The sequence below is a fragment of the Saccostrea cucullata genome, unplaced genomic scaffold (genome assembly GCF_032062105.1).
Source record: "Saccostrea cucullata isolate Sc308-1 unplaced genomic scaffold, CSIRO_AGI_Scuc_v1 ctg510, whole genome shotgun sequence".
Lineage (NCBI taxonomy): Eukaryota > Metazoa > Mollusca > Bivalvia > Ostreida > Ostreidae > Saccostrea > Saccostrea cuccullata.
Genome location: NW_026928379.1, coordinates 77,354 through 96,111, shown reverse-complemented (window position 1 = coordinate 96,111; position 18,758 = coordinate 77,354). Strand labels below are relative to the sequence as shown.

General features: G+C 32.3%; 1 protein-coding gene across 1 annotated transcript in view; it reads right to left on the bottom strand.

Moving 5' to 3' along the window:
• Positions 1 to 18,758, bottom strand: part of LOC134277405 (uncharacterized) — a 36,483-nt gene that overhangs the window by 9,267 nt on the left and 8,458 nt on the right. The window contains exons 11-13 of the mRNA XM_062759739.1: positions 1,916 to 2,054; positions 1,308 to 1,439; positions 192 to 321 (exon numbers count right to left, since the gene is read on the bottom strand). Of these exons, the coding sequence (XP_062615723.1) occupies positions 192 to 321; positions 1,308 to 1,439; positions 1,916 to 2,054 (401 nt within the window). The remainder of the gene's footprint in view (positions 1 to 191; positions 322 to 1,307; positions 1,440 to 1,915; positions 2,055 to 18,758) is intronic.

Here is an 18,758-nt window from a genome sequence, read left to right as displayed (position 1 = left end):
CATTATTATAATATGTATAAGTTACCTAACTAAATAACTGATTAATGTAATGACATCATTATCGCTATGTTAATGTTACCTACCTAAATTATTGATTAATGTGATGACATCATTAACGTTATGTTAATGTTACCTACCTAACTTACCGATTAATGTAATGACATCATTATCGTTATGTATAAGTCACCTACCTAAATTACTGATTAATGTGATGACGTCGTTATCGTGAAGTCCATTGTGATTCTCTGGTTCCTCCAGCAGACTGAGTACCGAACCTCGTGGACAATATTCCATTACAAAAACAGTTCTTCTACTATCAACCTTTAAATGCATTAAACCTTTTACAATATCATTCTACCAATATCAACAAAAATGTACACATGTATGTGATCTATACTTAACTACGTAAAGCATTCTTCTTCTATTAGATTATAAGATTGATTGTTTTGCAAAAATCAATTCTAACTCTTTCAGTTTTCAGCTAAGTTAACTTATTTTTAGATAACAATCTTACAACTATTTTCAATAAACGTATTGTGTAAACTAACCTACTTCTTACAACGCATACTTTAAGAGAAAAATATTTAACAAAAACCATCCTAGCACTATTAGCTTACAGCAAGATTATATACATGTATGTAAAATGTATCGCAAATCAGTACATGTACTTTACTGTTAATCAAACAACAGGAACATAAAAAAAAATGAACAAAGTCATTCTGAATTTCTAAAACCTTAAAAAAAAGATCATTTCAATATAAAATTTATTCTAGAACAGTCTGCCTTATCAATTTTCAAAAAGAATTAAACGTATACTGCTTAGTATACAATTGTCACTTTAAGAATATAATATAACATTTTTTTAAAACCTTATTACAAAGATCGTTTTACCACTAGTCTCAAAAACAAAACATAAATCTTTTACACAAACTATCCCACCGCTATCTATTAACAATATGAATTAACAAAATGCTTAAAGCAAATCAAGTTACAACATAAGAATATTATATCCATCACCACAAAGGGCATTGGCACAGTGTGTTACTAGAACACGCTGCAACGGTGGTATGAAAATAGTGTAATACTAGTTTTAGAAATGACCTGCAGACAATCAGTCTACATTGCGAAATTGCTGGTACAAAAGCCTCTTTTTATATTCAAAAGAGGTTTTAATACACGAGAAAATGGGTACATAAGATATATAATAATAACACCGTTACGAAATGTATAACGTCATTTCCTGCTATATTGTTTTAATCATTGTATGAATAAATTATTTTAACTATTGTATAAATAAAGGTATATACCTCAGTTTGTATATCATATAATCTGACTATATTGACATGTTCTAGTGTGGTTAGTGCAAGTGTCTCTCTCTCCTGTTCCACTGCCGTATTTCCGCTTCTGGGAACTTTGAACGCATATATTTCACCTGTAGTCTGTAATAAGTAATGGAAAGTTGAATAAGTGATTTATTTTAAATTAGTAATTAACTAGAGGTTTCGGGACCATAAAACGAAGACGTGCCCAGTTTTGATCTCAGTTTCACTTTCACAAAAAGGAATATATGGTACGTGGCAAAGTGAGACTGAAAACAAAAGTTGCGTTGTCTAGGTTTTAGGGCCCCGGAGCCAATACCTGATTGCATACGAGTCGGTCAGGTTTGAACTTTGGGTATCGCTACATTGCTTATTGAGTCGATTTTTTATAGTATGAATATCGAAAAATAATAATTTTGAAAATATGTCCTCCCCACCAATATTTCTCTTGTAAAACTACTCTAGATCTGTACATCTATTATCTTTTACATTTCTGATGTTTCAGATTTATGTTATTGAAAATGATCACAGAGATAGAAAGAGAGAGAGAGAGAGAGAGAGAGAGAGAGAGAGAAAGGGAGAGAGAGATATTTTACCTTATTGACCCCCTTGTAAACATGGGAGAATGCCCCCGTGCCTATTCGGTCTTTGGTTCTGTAGATATAATCATGTGTTGTACAGATCTGACGATTGTCAGCCATATCTCTCTGTCGAATCTGTAAAGAAGGGAATCCCCTGTTTTATTACTTCTATCTACAATCTAAAATTGTATCTACTGATATTAACAACACTTCGTTGGGGAAGTTTTTGCTTAAACTGGTACATTACTTTTAACAATCATGATTTTTTTCCGCATCAAACATATTAATTATTGAGCTTTCCAACAGAATTGAGTATATTCCTATTTATTTATTAGCTTTTAAAAAGAACTATATTCAGCTACATACACGTATATTCCTGTTTATTTCACTATGTTCATTCAAACAGGGAAATGAATTTGATTTTGAGATAAGTGTTACCTGTTGAAATGAAAAAGCATTTTTGTTCTGTATCACGTTGAAGGAAAAAAAAGTCGGGTTCATAATTATGTATCTTAATCAACATCAAATTATTTTTTAAATTAATTTTATAAATCACTTTCTCTGTTCTATATTGTCCTAACTTCTTGGCTGAGTTAGTGGTGTCTTCATTTATTTTAGTTAAATTTGATTTTTCTTTAAAAAGTAAGAAAAAGGAGTTTTATGTCATTCCCATTTGTCCAAGTGATAATTTATTTAATATACTTGAATGGTTTCCTCCGGACAAATAAATAAAACTTTACTTAATTTAATTCAGTAACAAAGAGAACTATTGCTAAAGGCGTTGAACATTAAGTTCATCTCAACTTCCTAAATCATAAAAAACAGTCTTTAGAATTTAAACATTTTTCAATGCGAAGTTTTACAACTAACAAGTTTTTGACTATATTTTTAAAAAAAATATACATTCCTTTCTAATTAACTAAACACTTTTCAATTAAAGTGCAATTGAAAGGTAAGATCCGCAAGCGTTCATAAGAATGATATATAACTAACAATTATTTTTCATATGAATTCTTGAAAAATATCAAAATTTGTATGCGTTCATTAACTTTTCAATATAAAACAAACAAAACTTACCTACATCACATTTAGAAGATAAAATAGAACTATGAACTATCGGGAAAACCGAAAACTGATATTTCTGTCTGTTGGGTTTTTCCGCTTTCTATACTTATAAATAATTTATGCAATGCATCAATAATTAAACCGAATAGCAGTTTAAATGCCTTTTATAAAAAAAAAAAGATGATACAGTAGACTATCTTACAACTAAACTATTGAATTTATTCATTCAGCTAAAATAATTAAAAAGATATGAGTATATTGAGCAATTTACTATCTCACAGAAACTAGAACGAAAATGAAAGTGGCTACTTCAAGGTGGAACTGCACTTCACCTTTCGTTGTTACGAGTTCAGACTTTTTTCTCATTGACATTTCTCCAAAAATTCGAATAAAATATATCTTTTTTTAATCAAAGTGAGTAAATATTTTATGACAACTCGTAAAACGTACGTATATAATATCCTATAACCATACTGAGAATGCAACCAGCCTATTATCAACTAAGCATTTTTATGACGAATCCTGCAATTTTATGAGATTAAGTAGGCAGATAAATATTTATCATGTACTGTAACGGTGTTTAGTTGAAATGTGCATGATTTGGGGGTATTTGGGGGGTAAAATCTTAACATATTGAAAGATTTTTTTTAATGCTTAAATGATATGAAAATGCTTATCTTATAATGTTTCGCTTTAGGTCTACGTATGGTTTATGGTTAAAGGCACTAGTAAAAAAAAGTTCCTACCTGGATAAATTTTGGTCAAAATATATCAAGATCTTCCTGGTAAATAGATATTACAACACAAGAACATGACCGCAGACCATGGTCTTTAAACGCTCAGTTAAACAGTCATGTTAATATCAAATATACATGATCATTAAAAAACTGTGAATAAGCTGTACGTGGAATAGTTTCTTATCCAACAAATTCAACTATGTGAGCATACAAAATAACGAGTACTTAAATCGATTGCTATCGAAAATGAAAGTCGCGAATATCATTGGACTCTTCTGAGAAATATCGGATTCAATAATATACAACCATATTTTTACAAAATCGTTCAATAACGTAACGTAATGGTCTTAAATTAACAGAGGTCAGACCAAAGATAACTATTCCAATCTTTGATCAATGAAAATGAAATATATACCTGGTATATTTCAGAAATGCCATACATGTATATTCATTTGATAAAGTGCACATCCTTATTGATATTCTGGTGTTTTATTTTCAATACTCAAAAAGGAATGAATTTGTTTCTAGTACTAACGTACTTAGCTCTTTAGCCAATCTTTTTGATAAGTAAGCATGAAATACATTTGCAGGTATTTAACTGAAGAGAGAATCTCTCTCTCTACTATTTATTAAATAAAGTCCTCAGTTGTTGTAAATTGCCCTACATTATTAGGCATGATAAAGTTTTTGAATTCATTTCAATAATTATATGACGTCGGATTATAATTATATTAATATACCACATGCACCTGACGTTACTTATTTTTCTTTTAATAAAAAAAATATACCATTACAATGTAAGGGTATATTTTTTTTTATTAAAAGAAGAATAGGTCACGTCAGGTGCCTGTGTAACATATTGTGGTTTCATCAATTTTCGTTGGCATATATTTTCGTGGATGTTGGAAAACAGACGTTTTCGAGGATACGTAATTTCATGGACAAAAGCTTTGTCTATACAAATGAATGTCATATTTCGTATATCAATGAACATTTGAATTCGTGGATCTGCTCAACAACGAAATCAACGAAAATTGGTGCTCAACGAATATTGATGAAACCACAGTACCTATATGCAATAACTATTCTATATAGATTCATTTCTTTTATCGAACGCCTTTACAGTCTATGAGAAATATTGTTGCAGAATATATTAATTTTAAATCTTGTACATTTATATATTTTAGACGATCTTGGTAATAGTTATACATGTATATATATTAAGAAGCTTAAGGGCTTCATTAAAAGTATTTTTTAAACATGTCTAGGTTTTCCTATATATGTTTGATTAAGATTTTTATTATTTTTAAACATGTCTAGGTTTTCAATAACATAATTAATTAACATTTTTTAATTCGTTGATAATATGTGAAAAATGAATATACAATAAGTACTACTATGCTCAAAAGTCCAAATAAGCAGTGAATACAATTTTTGAATTTGAGTAAGCAGCTGGGATCCCTGAAAATTAGAAATAGGATCAGGAGCAATGAAGGAGAAAGCATCCCTATCGACAAGTATTACTTACCATTGTACGTTTGTCATGTATTGTAATTTTATATTTGAAATAGCTAATGCTTTCGATCAGTATTTGAACTAAACGATAGAATGTATTTTCGAGTGCAAGGACCTTTGTATATTGTTGCATAAGTAAGGAAAGTTGATGATTGAAAAGTTAAAGTCAAAGTTAAAGCTCAAGTTTATCACAAACGTTAACTTAGTTGTTAGAATAGCATTTAATGTCTTTTCTATTGAAATATCCAGATATGAAACAGATGTGTCAGACACAGTGGTATCTTTTATTTCAAGTTCGGTGTAAATCGTATTATTATTTGAAAAACGTCGGTCATATCTATAAATGTCAAGTTGACAGCTACAGCATGTGTTTTCCTCTTTTAAGGCACAAAATTGTGCTTCATATAAATTCAAAAATTGCTCTGATAAAAACAGGACACAATTAGTTCCATGGGAATTCCAATAGATTGCTGAAAGACATGGTCTCCAAAAACCAACTAATACACTAAATTAATTGCAATTAAATTGAAAACCCTTTAATTATGTATCCAACAGTTGTATCTGGTTAGAGACCAAACTTTTAATGACAGCTCCATGATAGATCTTGGACACAATCTAGCTTGGCAAAATGTATCAATTGTTCAAAATGGATCTTTTGTCCGTCCAGATTCAACCTAACGACAGGTTGTGCGAGAGTTCGTAGAATTTTGTTGTAACTTTTTTTTTTATTTAAGATCAAATTATATCCAAGTTTGGTATATACACATATTCAAACAACAAATTCAACTAATTTAAGTAAAAAATGTGATATATTCATATTTATAAACAAAAGGCGCACGGGCTAGGTAACCTGAGTATCATTTAACAACTTTCCAACAATTGAATTTGTATCGTGTTTTAAAGCCGAGGCCATGAAAATTACAATTTTGAAAGAGGCATCATTGCTTATTATAACTATACACATACTAGCATGCTTACTTTGGTAACTTAAGGACAGATGATACAAAAAAATTTTTTCTTTGAAAAAGTTTTAATATCATGTCACAAGTTTAGAAAAGTGGATGGTTCTTAGAATTTTTTCTCCTAAGAACTGGAAAATGAAATAGACTTGGAAAATATTAGTAATATTTCAATAAAAAAAACAAATACTTGCAAATCACATTCAGTAAAGGTTTACAGATGAAAACAAATGTCAGAATATGTTACCTTGGAGCTAAAAGTTCAATATAAACTTTAGATAAATATACCAAGCCAGGTTAATTTTGTGAGGAAAAACAAAATGACAAAGCATTAGCAATATCACATAGTCTGATTTTTACCATTTCGCTTTTCCTAATAAAATTCACCTGGATTGGTATATTTTTCTTAAGTTTATATTACACTTTTAGCACCATGGTAACATATTCTGAAATTTGTTTTCACCTGTAAACCTTTACTGAATGTGATTTGTCTATATTTGTTTTTTTTAATGAAATATTACTAATATTTTCAATGTCTATTTCATTGTCCAGTTCTTAGGAGAAAAAATTCTAAGAACCGTCCACTTTTCTAAACTTACGACATGATATTAAATCTATTTCAAGGAAAAAATTTGTGTGTATCATCTGTCCTGAATGCCCAGAGTTAGAGTATGCATTTCCACTTTATAGCGAGTTGTGCATCCCAACCCGCAGGCACCATAACCGCCACATATTTCAAAAGTTTGGAAATTTTGTCATCAATTTTATTTCATCTTAAATTCTTATCATAAATTTTATTTCATCATAAATTGTCGATTAATATCAAAGGTGCATATTTCAAAGCATAAAATTTAATTTATTTTCAGACTATCTACCACTCCCCTCCAAGTATCCCTGACACAGGGGCCCGGAAATTTACTATTTTTAAAGAAGAGGCAGCTTTCTTCATCATTAATCAATACTTAGATCATTGGCATAATACGAAGGAACAAAGGAAAGGATTTTCAAAGAATCCATGCATTTAAATATATTAACATTAAAGCCCTGCCCAAACACAAGAAGACCTCACCCAGGGGCCCTTCAAATAACAAATCTCAAACAGGCATCCATCCTCATCATAAGTATGTACATACATGTAGTTTAATGGTTTAATACCCAGGCACAGAAAAGAAGATTTTAAAGAATTTATGCATTTTCACTAAATAATCAATAGCGCCCCACCGTATCACCAGAACACCTGACCCCGAGGCCATGAAATTCAAAATTTTGGAAGAGGCACGCTTGGTCATCATACATGTAACTATGTACTTGGTCCATTTGTTTAATACCCAGGAGCAGTGGAGAAGAAATAATTCATTTTCACTATATAATCTATATACATGTAGCCACGCCCTAGCACAAGAACCTCTGATCCCGGGGCGATAAAATTCACAATTTTGGACGAGGCAGTCTTATTAAACACAAATACTTGGTTACTTTACTTGTATTTGGTTAGTTTATTTATTGTCCAGGAGCAGAGTAGAAGAATTTTAAAGAATTTTTGTATTCACAATATAATCAATAGAGCCCCACCCTAACATCAGAACTTCTGACCCTGGGGCTATGAAATTCAAAATTTTTGAAGAGGTAGCTTTTCTCAGCTAAATTATGTACTTGGTTAGTTGTATAATGTCCAGGAGCTGAGAAGATGATTTTCAAAGAAATAATTCATTTTTACTATATATTCTATATAGCCCCGCCCTAGCACTAGAACTCCTGACCCTAGGGCCACGAAATTAACAAAGTTTGGCAGAAGCAGGCATATTCAGCGCCCAGGAGCAGAAAAGAAGAATTTCAAAGAAATAATGCAATTTCACTACCGGTAAATTATCTATTTTGCCCCATCCTAGCACTAGAACCCCTGACCCTTGGGCCATGAATTTATCAATTGTGTTAGACGACTCAATGCCAGTTACAATCATACTCAAAAGTTTGACTGCTTGATGTCCAGAAGTAATGATAAATTCGAAGATTTCCAAAGATTGCACTAATTTTAGTGGTTTTGGACTCAAAATTCCAAAACCACTAAATAGTAAATAGCGCTTCATGAAATATGCCTACGTGACAAGTCTGTGTGATTCACACACCAATAACTCACACAAAACTTTAAAACATTCCTTAAATAATGTGCGCTTCACTGTTGCGGAGCTGATAGAGTTAGGGGGTAAATAACTTGAAAACATTGACTATTTTCACAATTGTTGGCAAACTAGGCGTTAAGTGTTATGGATGCCTTTTTATGAATGGAAAACCGCTTATAAATAAAAAAAAAAAGCCGAATAATTCTGAGAAAATTCTCGGCATTGTTTTTGACGTTACAATGTTGGTTAACCGTGCTCCGTGGTAACAAAACATGCTGTGTTGCAACCACTATTGAAATAACGACCACTATTAAAATAATTATATCAATAGTGGTTGAGAGTGCATTTCAATAGCAAACATAGTTAGTAACCACTATTGAAATAACGACCACTATTGAAATAATTATATCAATAGTGGTTGAGAGTGCATTTCAATAGCAAATATAGTTAGTAACCACTATTGAAATACGACCACTATTGAAATAATTATATCAATAGTGGTTGAGAGTGTATTTCAATAACAAACATAAGTAATAACCGCTATTGAAATACGACCACTATTGAAATAATTATATCAATAGTGGTTGAGAGTGCATTTCAATAACAAACATAGGTAATAACCACTATTGAAATACGACCACTATTGAAATGATTATTTCAATAGTGGGTGAGAGTGCATTTCAATATGGTAACCATAGGTTTCAACCACTTTCGAAATACTAACAATATTGAAAGAAAAGATTCACCGCGTCAGTAAATTTTGAAGTAATTATTTCAATATATATTGGATTTATTGTTTAATGCACTATTAAAATCAATAATTTAATCCATATTGAAATTTAATTTCAAAATTGAACATTATTTCAAAAGTGGTTGCAACCTTTGTTTGTTATTGAAATGAATCTCATCCACTATTAAAATGATTACCGTATAAGCACAATTTTTAGCGAGTATGTAATTTTGGCATTATTAGCAAGGGTTCCGAAATCGCTTAAATTAAATATCACCAAAAAATAAACTGTATTTAATTTGTAATGGCTTCAAATTTGCATTTTGCTATAAGTTCCACTTATATGGTATTTCAATTGTAGTCGTATTTCAATAGTGGTAACTATCTATGTTTGTTATTGAAATACACTCTCATCCACTATTGAAATAATTATTTCATTAGTAGTCGTATTTCAATAGTGGTTATTACCTATGTTTGTTATTGAAATGCACTTTCACCCACTATTGAAATAATTATTTCAACAGTGGTAGTATTTCAATAGTAGCTATTACCTATGTTTGTTATTGAAATGCACTCTCACCCACTATTGAAATAATTATTTCAATAGTGGTCGTATTACCTGTGTTTGTTATTGAAATACACTCTCAACCACTATTGATATAATTATTTCAATAGTGGTCGTATTTCAATAGTGGTTACTAACTATGTTTGCTATTGAAATACACTCTCAACCACTATTGATATAATTATATCAATAGTGGTCGTTATTTCAATAGTGGTAGCAACAACATGAACAATGCTGCTTTAAAAATTGACTAACATGTCATTGAGTTCTTTTTAATCAAATGGAATGAAACTTCACAAGCCGACAAAATAAATGTTCTTAATTACGAAAATGTGTTTACCTATAATCTTGTAATAATAATATGACGATCGATAAGGAACATCGTCTACGTATTTTTTTAATGACCCTCGTATGTGAACGCATTCTCGAAGTTTGATTTTCTCGCGCACGCTTAACCCTAGTAATGGAAAGACATTCAACTTTTTTTAATAAAAAAAAATATTAGGGACTGTCCATCTTTTTGACAAACTGCCTCGCTTCTTCTCTAAGGAGATTTAAAGATTATAATGCTAATATCCAATGAAATTGTAATCATGTTAAATAAGATATAATTAGCACTGACGAAATTGCCTTGATACCGATATGACTAAAGCTTAATTTTTCATTCTTACTGGGCTGACCTTTTCGGAAACCTAGTTTCATTTTATATATATATATATATACATACATACATATATATATATATAATATATATATATATATATATATATATATATATATATATATATATATATATATATATATATATATATATATTCAGTTACTTCATTACCTGCCGACCGGTTACACCCGCCGTGTGCTCCTTGTCATGATCGGGTAATAACGGAAAAATTCTTCGTCAATCCGGTGTTTAAATAATGCACCAACAATTAGTATGAAAAACGTCATTCAACCATTTTTTGACTCAATAATAAACTGTATATTTGCTGAAAAGGTCATTGTATCGGCCATATATCTTACGTAGTGATGACTCTAAACGAGACTGCTGATAGTCTTGTTTGTTATAGTCTTATATAAATTCCGCATGCAGGTGATGAAGGTATATTGCTGCGTATGTAAGGGGAGTTGATGATATTAAATTCAAAGTCATTACGTTTATCATAGATCTCGGTTGTTAGATTACCATTAATATTTTTTTAAGTAAAATATCCAAGTATGAAAGAGATGTGTCAGACTCTGTACATGTGATATCTTTTATCTCAAGCTCACCAGGATATATCTTATCGACACTGGAATGGAAATTACCATTGTTAATTGACAAAATTACGTCGTCGATATACATGTATCTACATGTAAGTGTCAAGTTGAAGGCCACAGCAATTGTTTTCTTCTTTTAACGCATACGATTTTGCACAAATTCTGCTTCATATGAATACAAAAATAGGTCTTCTAATGGTATCTATGGGAATTCCAATAGATTGTTTGAAGACCTGGTCTCCAAAAAGTACATAGATAATGTCGATCAGAAACTCAAGCATCTTTTTGATGTCAACTTTAGAGTACTTATGTGCGCAATCAGAATGCGTTTTTAAACAAAATTTTGCAATTGACCAATGACTAGGTAAGTAAACTTACGAGTTCAAATTGAATGAAAAATTAATGAAAATGAAAATTTTAAATCTCATTTTTCTCACCCACTAAAAAATCAGTTACTTTAGATCAAATAAATCGGTGAAACCAGAAGGACCATAGATTTACTCAGCGGCTGTCCGTCCGTTCATCTCAACACATTCAGGCAAGTCATTGATAAAAATCACGAACAGTACTGTCCTGAGCACAGATCCTTGTGGAATGCTACTTCTAACTTTGTGCCAATTCGATTTATGTCCTTTTACTTGTACAAATTACTCACGTCCAATAAGGAAATGTTAAACCCATGTACATACCCCATAAGCTCTCATCTTTCTCAGAAGTTTAACAATTCTCAAGAGTTGAGTTGAGATTTTGTTTTTTGAGAATTCTCAGTTTTATGACGTATGGTCGATCCGACCCAGAATTTTTTTTCCCTGGAAGTATTGCCAGAATGTCACCAGAAGTTGTTGCAGCCAGAGGTGATGTTTTACTAACCCAAAAAGCTTGTTACTGGTGACAAAAATGTGTTGCTGCAATAATTTATCTTTATTATATGGAGCTCTTCTTCTAAAGAAGATCAATATATATAGTCCAAATATGGCCACAATTAACCATCTTTCAATTTTTTACATGTACCGATCATAGGGGCTTGTCTTCCGGATTGATAAATGTAAAATAATTTTTAAAAAATTTGTACCTACATTAAATACACTCTAAAAATTGCTTTAATAAAGATTCTGACATGATCAGGCGAGAAAAATTATGTTTTTAAAAAAGTACTACACCTATATCCATAAACTCTCAAAGGGACGCAAGCTGACATCTTGGAAAAAATACCCCCTCCCACTTCAGCACCTATATCTGGACTCTAAGGCATTTATTTATTTAGTCGCCACATTTCTCTTCCCTACAGTGATGATTTTCCTAAATGTTGATGCGGTTGTCATTCTTGGACATGCGTTTAATCAACAGAAAACGGTTACAATTTCCTCGACTTGGAGCTCATCTCGCTGAATCGACCTCAAAAGAACGGAAGTTGACAAGGTTGCATGGTAACGACGCAAGGGCAATAATCGTGGTATAGCCCAAAGCGTGCTTTTAGAGCAAGTGTCCTGTAAATTATGTAACAAATCACTTATATATTAAATGATTCTTGACAATTTAGCCTGTGGAACCAAACTTTACCCGGTATTTACCAGTGTTTACTGTCCTTTTCTTGTCGGTTAACATTTGTTCCGCGAAGCTGGGAGTCCTTTGGTGTTACCATTTGCTTTCGATTACCCTCTGAGTTTTCCGTATACAAAAGTCAACTTCCGTTCTTTTGAGGTCGATTCAGCGAGATGAGCTCCAAGTCAAAGAAATTGTAACCGTTTTCTGTTGATTAAACGCGTGTCCAAGAATGACAACCGCATCAACATTTAGGAAAATCATCATTGTAGGGAAGAGAACTGTGGCAACTAAATAAATAAATGCCTTTGAGTCCAGAAATAGGTGCTGAAGTGGGAGGGGGTATTTTTTCCAAGATGTCAGCTTGCGTCCCTTTGAGAGTTTATGGATATAGGTGTAGTACTTTTTTAAAAACATTATTTTTCTCGCCTGATCATGTCAGAATCTTTATTAAAGCAATTTTTAGAGTGTATTTAATGTAGGTACAAATTTTTTAAAAATTATTTTACATTTATCAATCCGGAAGACAAGCCCCTATGGTACCGATGCGTGCATTTTTATATTTTACTGGTGTATATTTTTCATCAAGCTCGTATATAAAATCGTTATCGTACGTTGTGCAGATTTTGAAGCAATCTGCGTTCCATAGTGCTCTAAATATACAGTGAGGTTGCCAATAACGAATCGCACCCGTTAACGAATCACTTTCAAATGAAGATTCTGTATTTTTCTTATCAAAGTCCAATACTTAGCTTAACCTACCCTGTCATGCTGAATTATTCTTGCTTTTATCATATATCATGAAATTATTAAATTCAACTCGTTTAATGTCCTAATTTCTAAATAAACATGAACAAGCTTTTTTGTGACGCTGACCAGAAGCGTACATGCAAGCAGACTACTTTCACTTTTCGGTACCGCTCCAATGTGAATCGTACAATCTAGGTAAACAAATTTGGTGCAGATGTTTAATAAAATTATGTGTCTAAAAGCACTGAAAGCGTCATACAATTTCTAAATCAGAAATTAATAGTATTCGCTTTAAAGTTGGGGGTATTTAGGTTTCCAATAACGAATCACTGTTTCAAGAAGTATGAGATGCAGGGATCCTGTCCAAATTATAATTTTTCGTATGCGGTTTTTTGCACACCAGTTACAGTAAAAAAAAACTACAGAAGATATCTACCAAAAGCGTACAATAAAGGTGGTTAAAATACACATAAACAAAATCAGCAGTCAAAATCAGTAAGAAGTCAGAGCATGTGGATTCGAGAATGTCTCCCGGTGGTATATGTGCATGTAAGCCAATGTGAAGACATCGACGATAGCCAAATAAAAATCGCCATGATTACCAAACAAAATTAAGATTTAGAAATTTATTTATTTATCCCTTTGCAATTTAAACTTCCCTACTAAATCATTATTTCCAACAATACCCCGTTTGCAGTTTTCCTATTCCCTAAAAAATTATTTCCAATAATAAATTTTTATTTCTTGTCATGATCAAGATCAAGCTCGTATAATATAAAATGCATATTGCTAACAAAACTTTTTCAATTCAACATCAAGCTAAATAAATTATAAACAGAGTATTATGATACCCCCCCCCCCTTTTTTTTCAACATATACTAGGTAGTAAACATATGATTTAAATTACATATTGAGAAAATGATATGCAGACTGCAGCCTTTTGCCTATATGGAATATATGCCATCACTGTCTTCACGCAAAAGGGAGAAAGAGCACTATGAAAGCAGCTAGAGGAGAATGAGCTGTCTTAGTCATTTCTATAGAGACGATGGACAGTTGAAGTAGACCCATATAAAATGAAAGGACAACTTCCAGTATTTAATAAATCGGAATACTGGTATTTAGTCTACTGTGGATATTGGAATGGAGAAATCCAGAAAATGAATCCCAACATCATTATTTGTAAAGTTGTCTCTGCTCATTGGAGGAAATTTAGGTGTTGGGTCTCGACATTTTGAAAATATAATTGTTCCTCTCAGCTTTAGGTATCTCTGAAGCCAGGCTCGTAGGAAGCAATTTCAGTTGGTAGGTAGGGGGGTGCAGACCCATACATTTTCAGTTGAGGAGGCACTATCAACCACCAAAATTCCCTGACAATTAATTAATCAAGCATAAAAAGGTCATCTGTCGTTGTTTTTTTTGAGGGGGCACAATCATATATCTAGCGATATATTTTCTATCTAAATAGCGACAAAATTATGGGGAGGGGGTGTGGTAGCTCAATGAGTACAATTTTTGAATCAAAAATTAATTCTTCGGCTGTTTGCAGTTCATCATGCACATATAAGTTTTTACGTCCTCTTATATCAACTAGTCATTTGTTTTCCGTATGATTTTATTGCTGTTGTTTTTACATTAATTGTCGGATGCAAACAAACTCAAAAAATTCCTAGCTTTTCTACTTTTTTGGGGGGTGGGTGGGGTTTGAAATATTTTAAGGCATAGTAAAACGTTACGTAATAGGGTATTTTTAAATTTACACGGTCCCGAACCAGAATAATCAGCTTTATGTCACGTGATTCGGTAATGGAGAAAATGATCCGGTAAAGGAGAAAACATCATTAGTACAAGTACAGCGATAATTTTTTATTTAATCAGTGGTTATTGGGGAAATATATATGATGTTATAAGTAAAACATAGTACCACCAAACAATGTTGTAAAATGAATTTAACTCAAACTCAGGTACGAAATATCCAAGCAAATTTACTAAGTGATTCGATAACGGCAACCTCACTGTAACTGTTTTTAAAAACGAAAGTTAACTTAATCCTCAAGCTAGCTGCATACTTACATGTATACATGTAATTACATTTATCGACTATATTATTTTTTGTTGTTCGAGCCCGGAGTAATCAGTACTCTATAGATATAAATAAAGGACGGGCGATAAAGGAATTACAGATGTTTATATTTTTTATAATGTAAAATATACCCTCTTATCACCAAGGTTCTAAGTAGACCTCTCCTTAGAAATTATTTGTACTAGGAGCCAAAGAACCTCTGGCTTACCAGGTACATGTAGGACCTATAAACAAATCTAACAATTTTCCGCCGTCGCTTACGATTGTTAGCTTTAAAGAAACCGGATGTATATTTAACATTGGGCTCAATATTTAAGAGGTAAGTGATAAAGTTAATAAATAAATCGAAACTGGTGGGAATCCAGCGAATAGTTGAATATAGGCCTAAAAATTCATTTTTTTGACGCAATGGCCGCTACGCCCATTGACACAGTGACTGTTTTTGATTGTCCAATTTGTTTAGAAAAGTTATCAATTCCGAAGTATCTTCCTTGTCTTCATACATTTTGTAAGTTGTGCATACAGACATTTATCGAAAAGTTTAAAAAGAAGTCCAGCTTTCCATGTCCTGTGTGTCGACTTGAAGTCTCAACTCCGGAAGCAAACATTACTTCTGAGGAATGGGCCTGTAAATTACCGCTAAATCACCTTCTATTATCACTCCAAGATGCTTTAGAGAAATCGAATTCTCAAGGAGATGTTTTATGTGAACCTTGCAAACGTGCTAGTGAAAAAAAGAATGCCAAGTTTTACTGTAGAGATTGCATGGACAGTTTGTGTGAAAATTGTTTGACCTACCATCATAGAAGAATTCGTCATTATAAAAGTCACAAAGTTACGGATATTTCAAAATATCCACAAGAGGTTATGACAAAGGAGTTAATTGTGGAAGAGCCGTGCATGATTCATAAAAATAAAGTCCTAGAAGTGTACTGCTTTGACCATGAAACTCTTTGTTGTAGCGTCTGCTTTGCAACATTACACAGAAAATGCGATGAAGTACAATCGCTTGAAGAAGTTGTCGAAAAAATGGGAGAAAATATACATCCAGCAAATATTAATTCCGCACTAGCTTCAATTAAAGCAAAGGCAGATACAGAAATCAACAAAACAAAGAATAACTTCAAACAACTTGAACATAAACACGCACAAATTGTAGAAACAGTTGTGGCTCATGTTGAAGAAGCAAAACTTAAGTTAGAAACACTGAAAAACACTTTCATTAAAGACTTTCAAATAATGCACGACAATGAAAAAAGTCTTTTATCAAATACAGAGGCATTTCTAGTGGAATTTTCAAAGGCTCTTGCAAGATCCGAAAAAATACTCAGTGTTACAGTTTCCAATGGTAGTAAAAGATCATTGTTTCTGACAGTAAAGAGAATAAAGTCAGAAGTGTTCAACCATTTAGATCAACTTCGCAAACAAACTGAAAATCAAAGTATTGTAGACTATAATTGGGAGGAAAAATCAATCATAAATAAGATTCTTGCTGAAGAAAGTATTGGACATCTGCAAGTGCTTAAGTCAGAGAGAAGTATACATGCCAATTTGCAAAAAGAAATGGGTTTATTTAAAAAAGCTACCAGTTTCCAAAAGCATCAGGAGTCAAAACTTGAAAATACAGCAAATAACAGTTCAAATGTGTGGAGTTTGCCATCCCTACCACCAAATGCCTGGAGTTTGCCTCCCCAACCACCACACAAAATACAAGGGCAAGCAAAGCAAGTTGCTTTTGAAAAAGTTTTAAATACCAAACATGAGTATCCATCATCCATAATATCCGAACCAAACTTTCCATACCATTTTTTTAGTGATAATCAATTGTCACCAATGCCAAATAATTCAGGTCCAGTTGTTAATGAGCATTCAAATATATTGAACCATTTTGCTAATCCATTTACACATTCTGATAGGATTCCTCCAGTTCAACCTGTGAAAATCCATGAACCCTTCCATAACTTCAGCCCTGAAGTCTGTGATGCCAGGAAATCAAATATGACATTTACTGCACCACCTCCAGCAAAATCAGAGGGTGAAATGCCGTTCATTCAATCCCTAGATAATCTATGGGAAATGGTGAGAATGCCAAATGCAAGTAATTGTGCAGAAAAGTCTAAAACTATCAGTGAGAAAAAATTATGTAAGACATATCCTGAACCAGCACTACAGCAATCAGTGAACGAAAACAAAGTGTCATTAAATGTGTCACCTTCAAAACCTGAAGGGAATCCATTTAGCAGGGCAAAGCCTAATACAATGAAGTTGCCCTTCTCGTAAACCATACTCCCAAAATAATCAAAGGTTTGATCAGAGGGAAGAATCATAGAGCAAAAATATTAAATAAAATTTACTACTATGGTTATCTAATTTAGAGGTGGTATATCCCCTCTCAAATTTGAAAATTGATGCCTATAAACAGCACTTTCACATTCTTGTCAAATACTAGCTGCAGAATTGTAGCATTAATATACACTGTACATTAGTCTTTGACCATATGCCACAGATCGCGTAGTGAAAAAAAATGCAATTTTTGCGCATGGTTGGGGAGAATTTCTCCACTTTCAAGCATTATTTCATCAACAACCTTTCATTCCCTAATTCTAGACATATTTTATAACCTATCTATATGTCTTACATACCTCCTTACCCTTTTTAGTTGTCTCTACAGACAAATAAACTGGCTTGTTGTAAATTTACTTTAAATCAAGTTTTATTTGCGAGAACTTTATTTCCGAGTGATAATGCGAGACAATTAGCTTGGGAAAATTTCATTCTTGCATTTAAAAGTATTCCTTACGATTATATAGAGTAAAACAACAATTCATGAAAAATGTATCTCGCAAAATAATAGAAAGTCAACGACTATCTCGCGAAAATAAGGTGTCACGAAAATTTAGTGATCTACAGTATGTAATTCTACATACAAATCAAACTGAACCTAGTTTATTGCTTGTAGAGACAAGTTAAAAGGTTGGGAGGTGGATAAAAGATACAGATTGGTTATAAAATATGTCTAGAATTAGGGAATGAAAGGTAGTTGATTAACCAATGATGGAAAGTGGAGAAATTCCCCATAACTATGCACAAAAAAATCTGTGCCATAAATTGCACATTTTTTGCATTGTAGGATCTGTAGCGTTATGCTCAAAGACAAATATATAAAACAATATATGCAATGTATAAGCCAGTAAAGATACTACTATTAAACCATAACACTACAGTTTTGCAGCTAGTCAAATATATGTATGTATATATATATATATACTTTAAATATGACAATCCTAGCTCCACTAAATCAAATGTACATGTATTGGGCAAGGTTTAAGTTTTTTGCAGACAAACACACAGACAGATAGAAAGATGGGCGGACACAACAAAAACTTTATCCTTCTAAATCTTGGATTACGTGGGCATAAAAAGCAGTCAGGTGTGATGAACACAAAGGGTATATCCACAAGCAGATACTCGGAAATAAGAAAACCAATATGAAATATGCCCATTTACGAGTCAAGTTCAGTTTTTAAAAAGATTT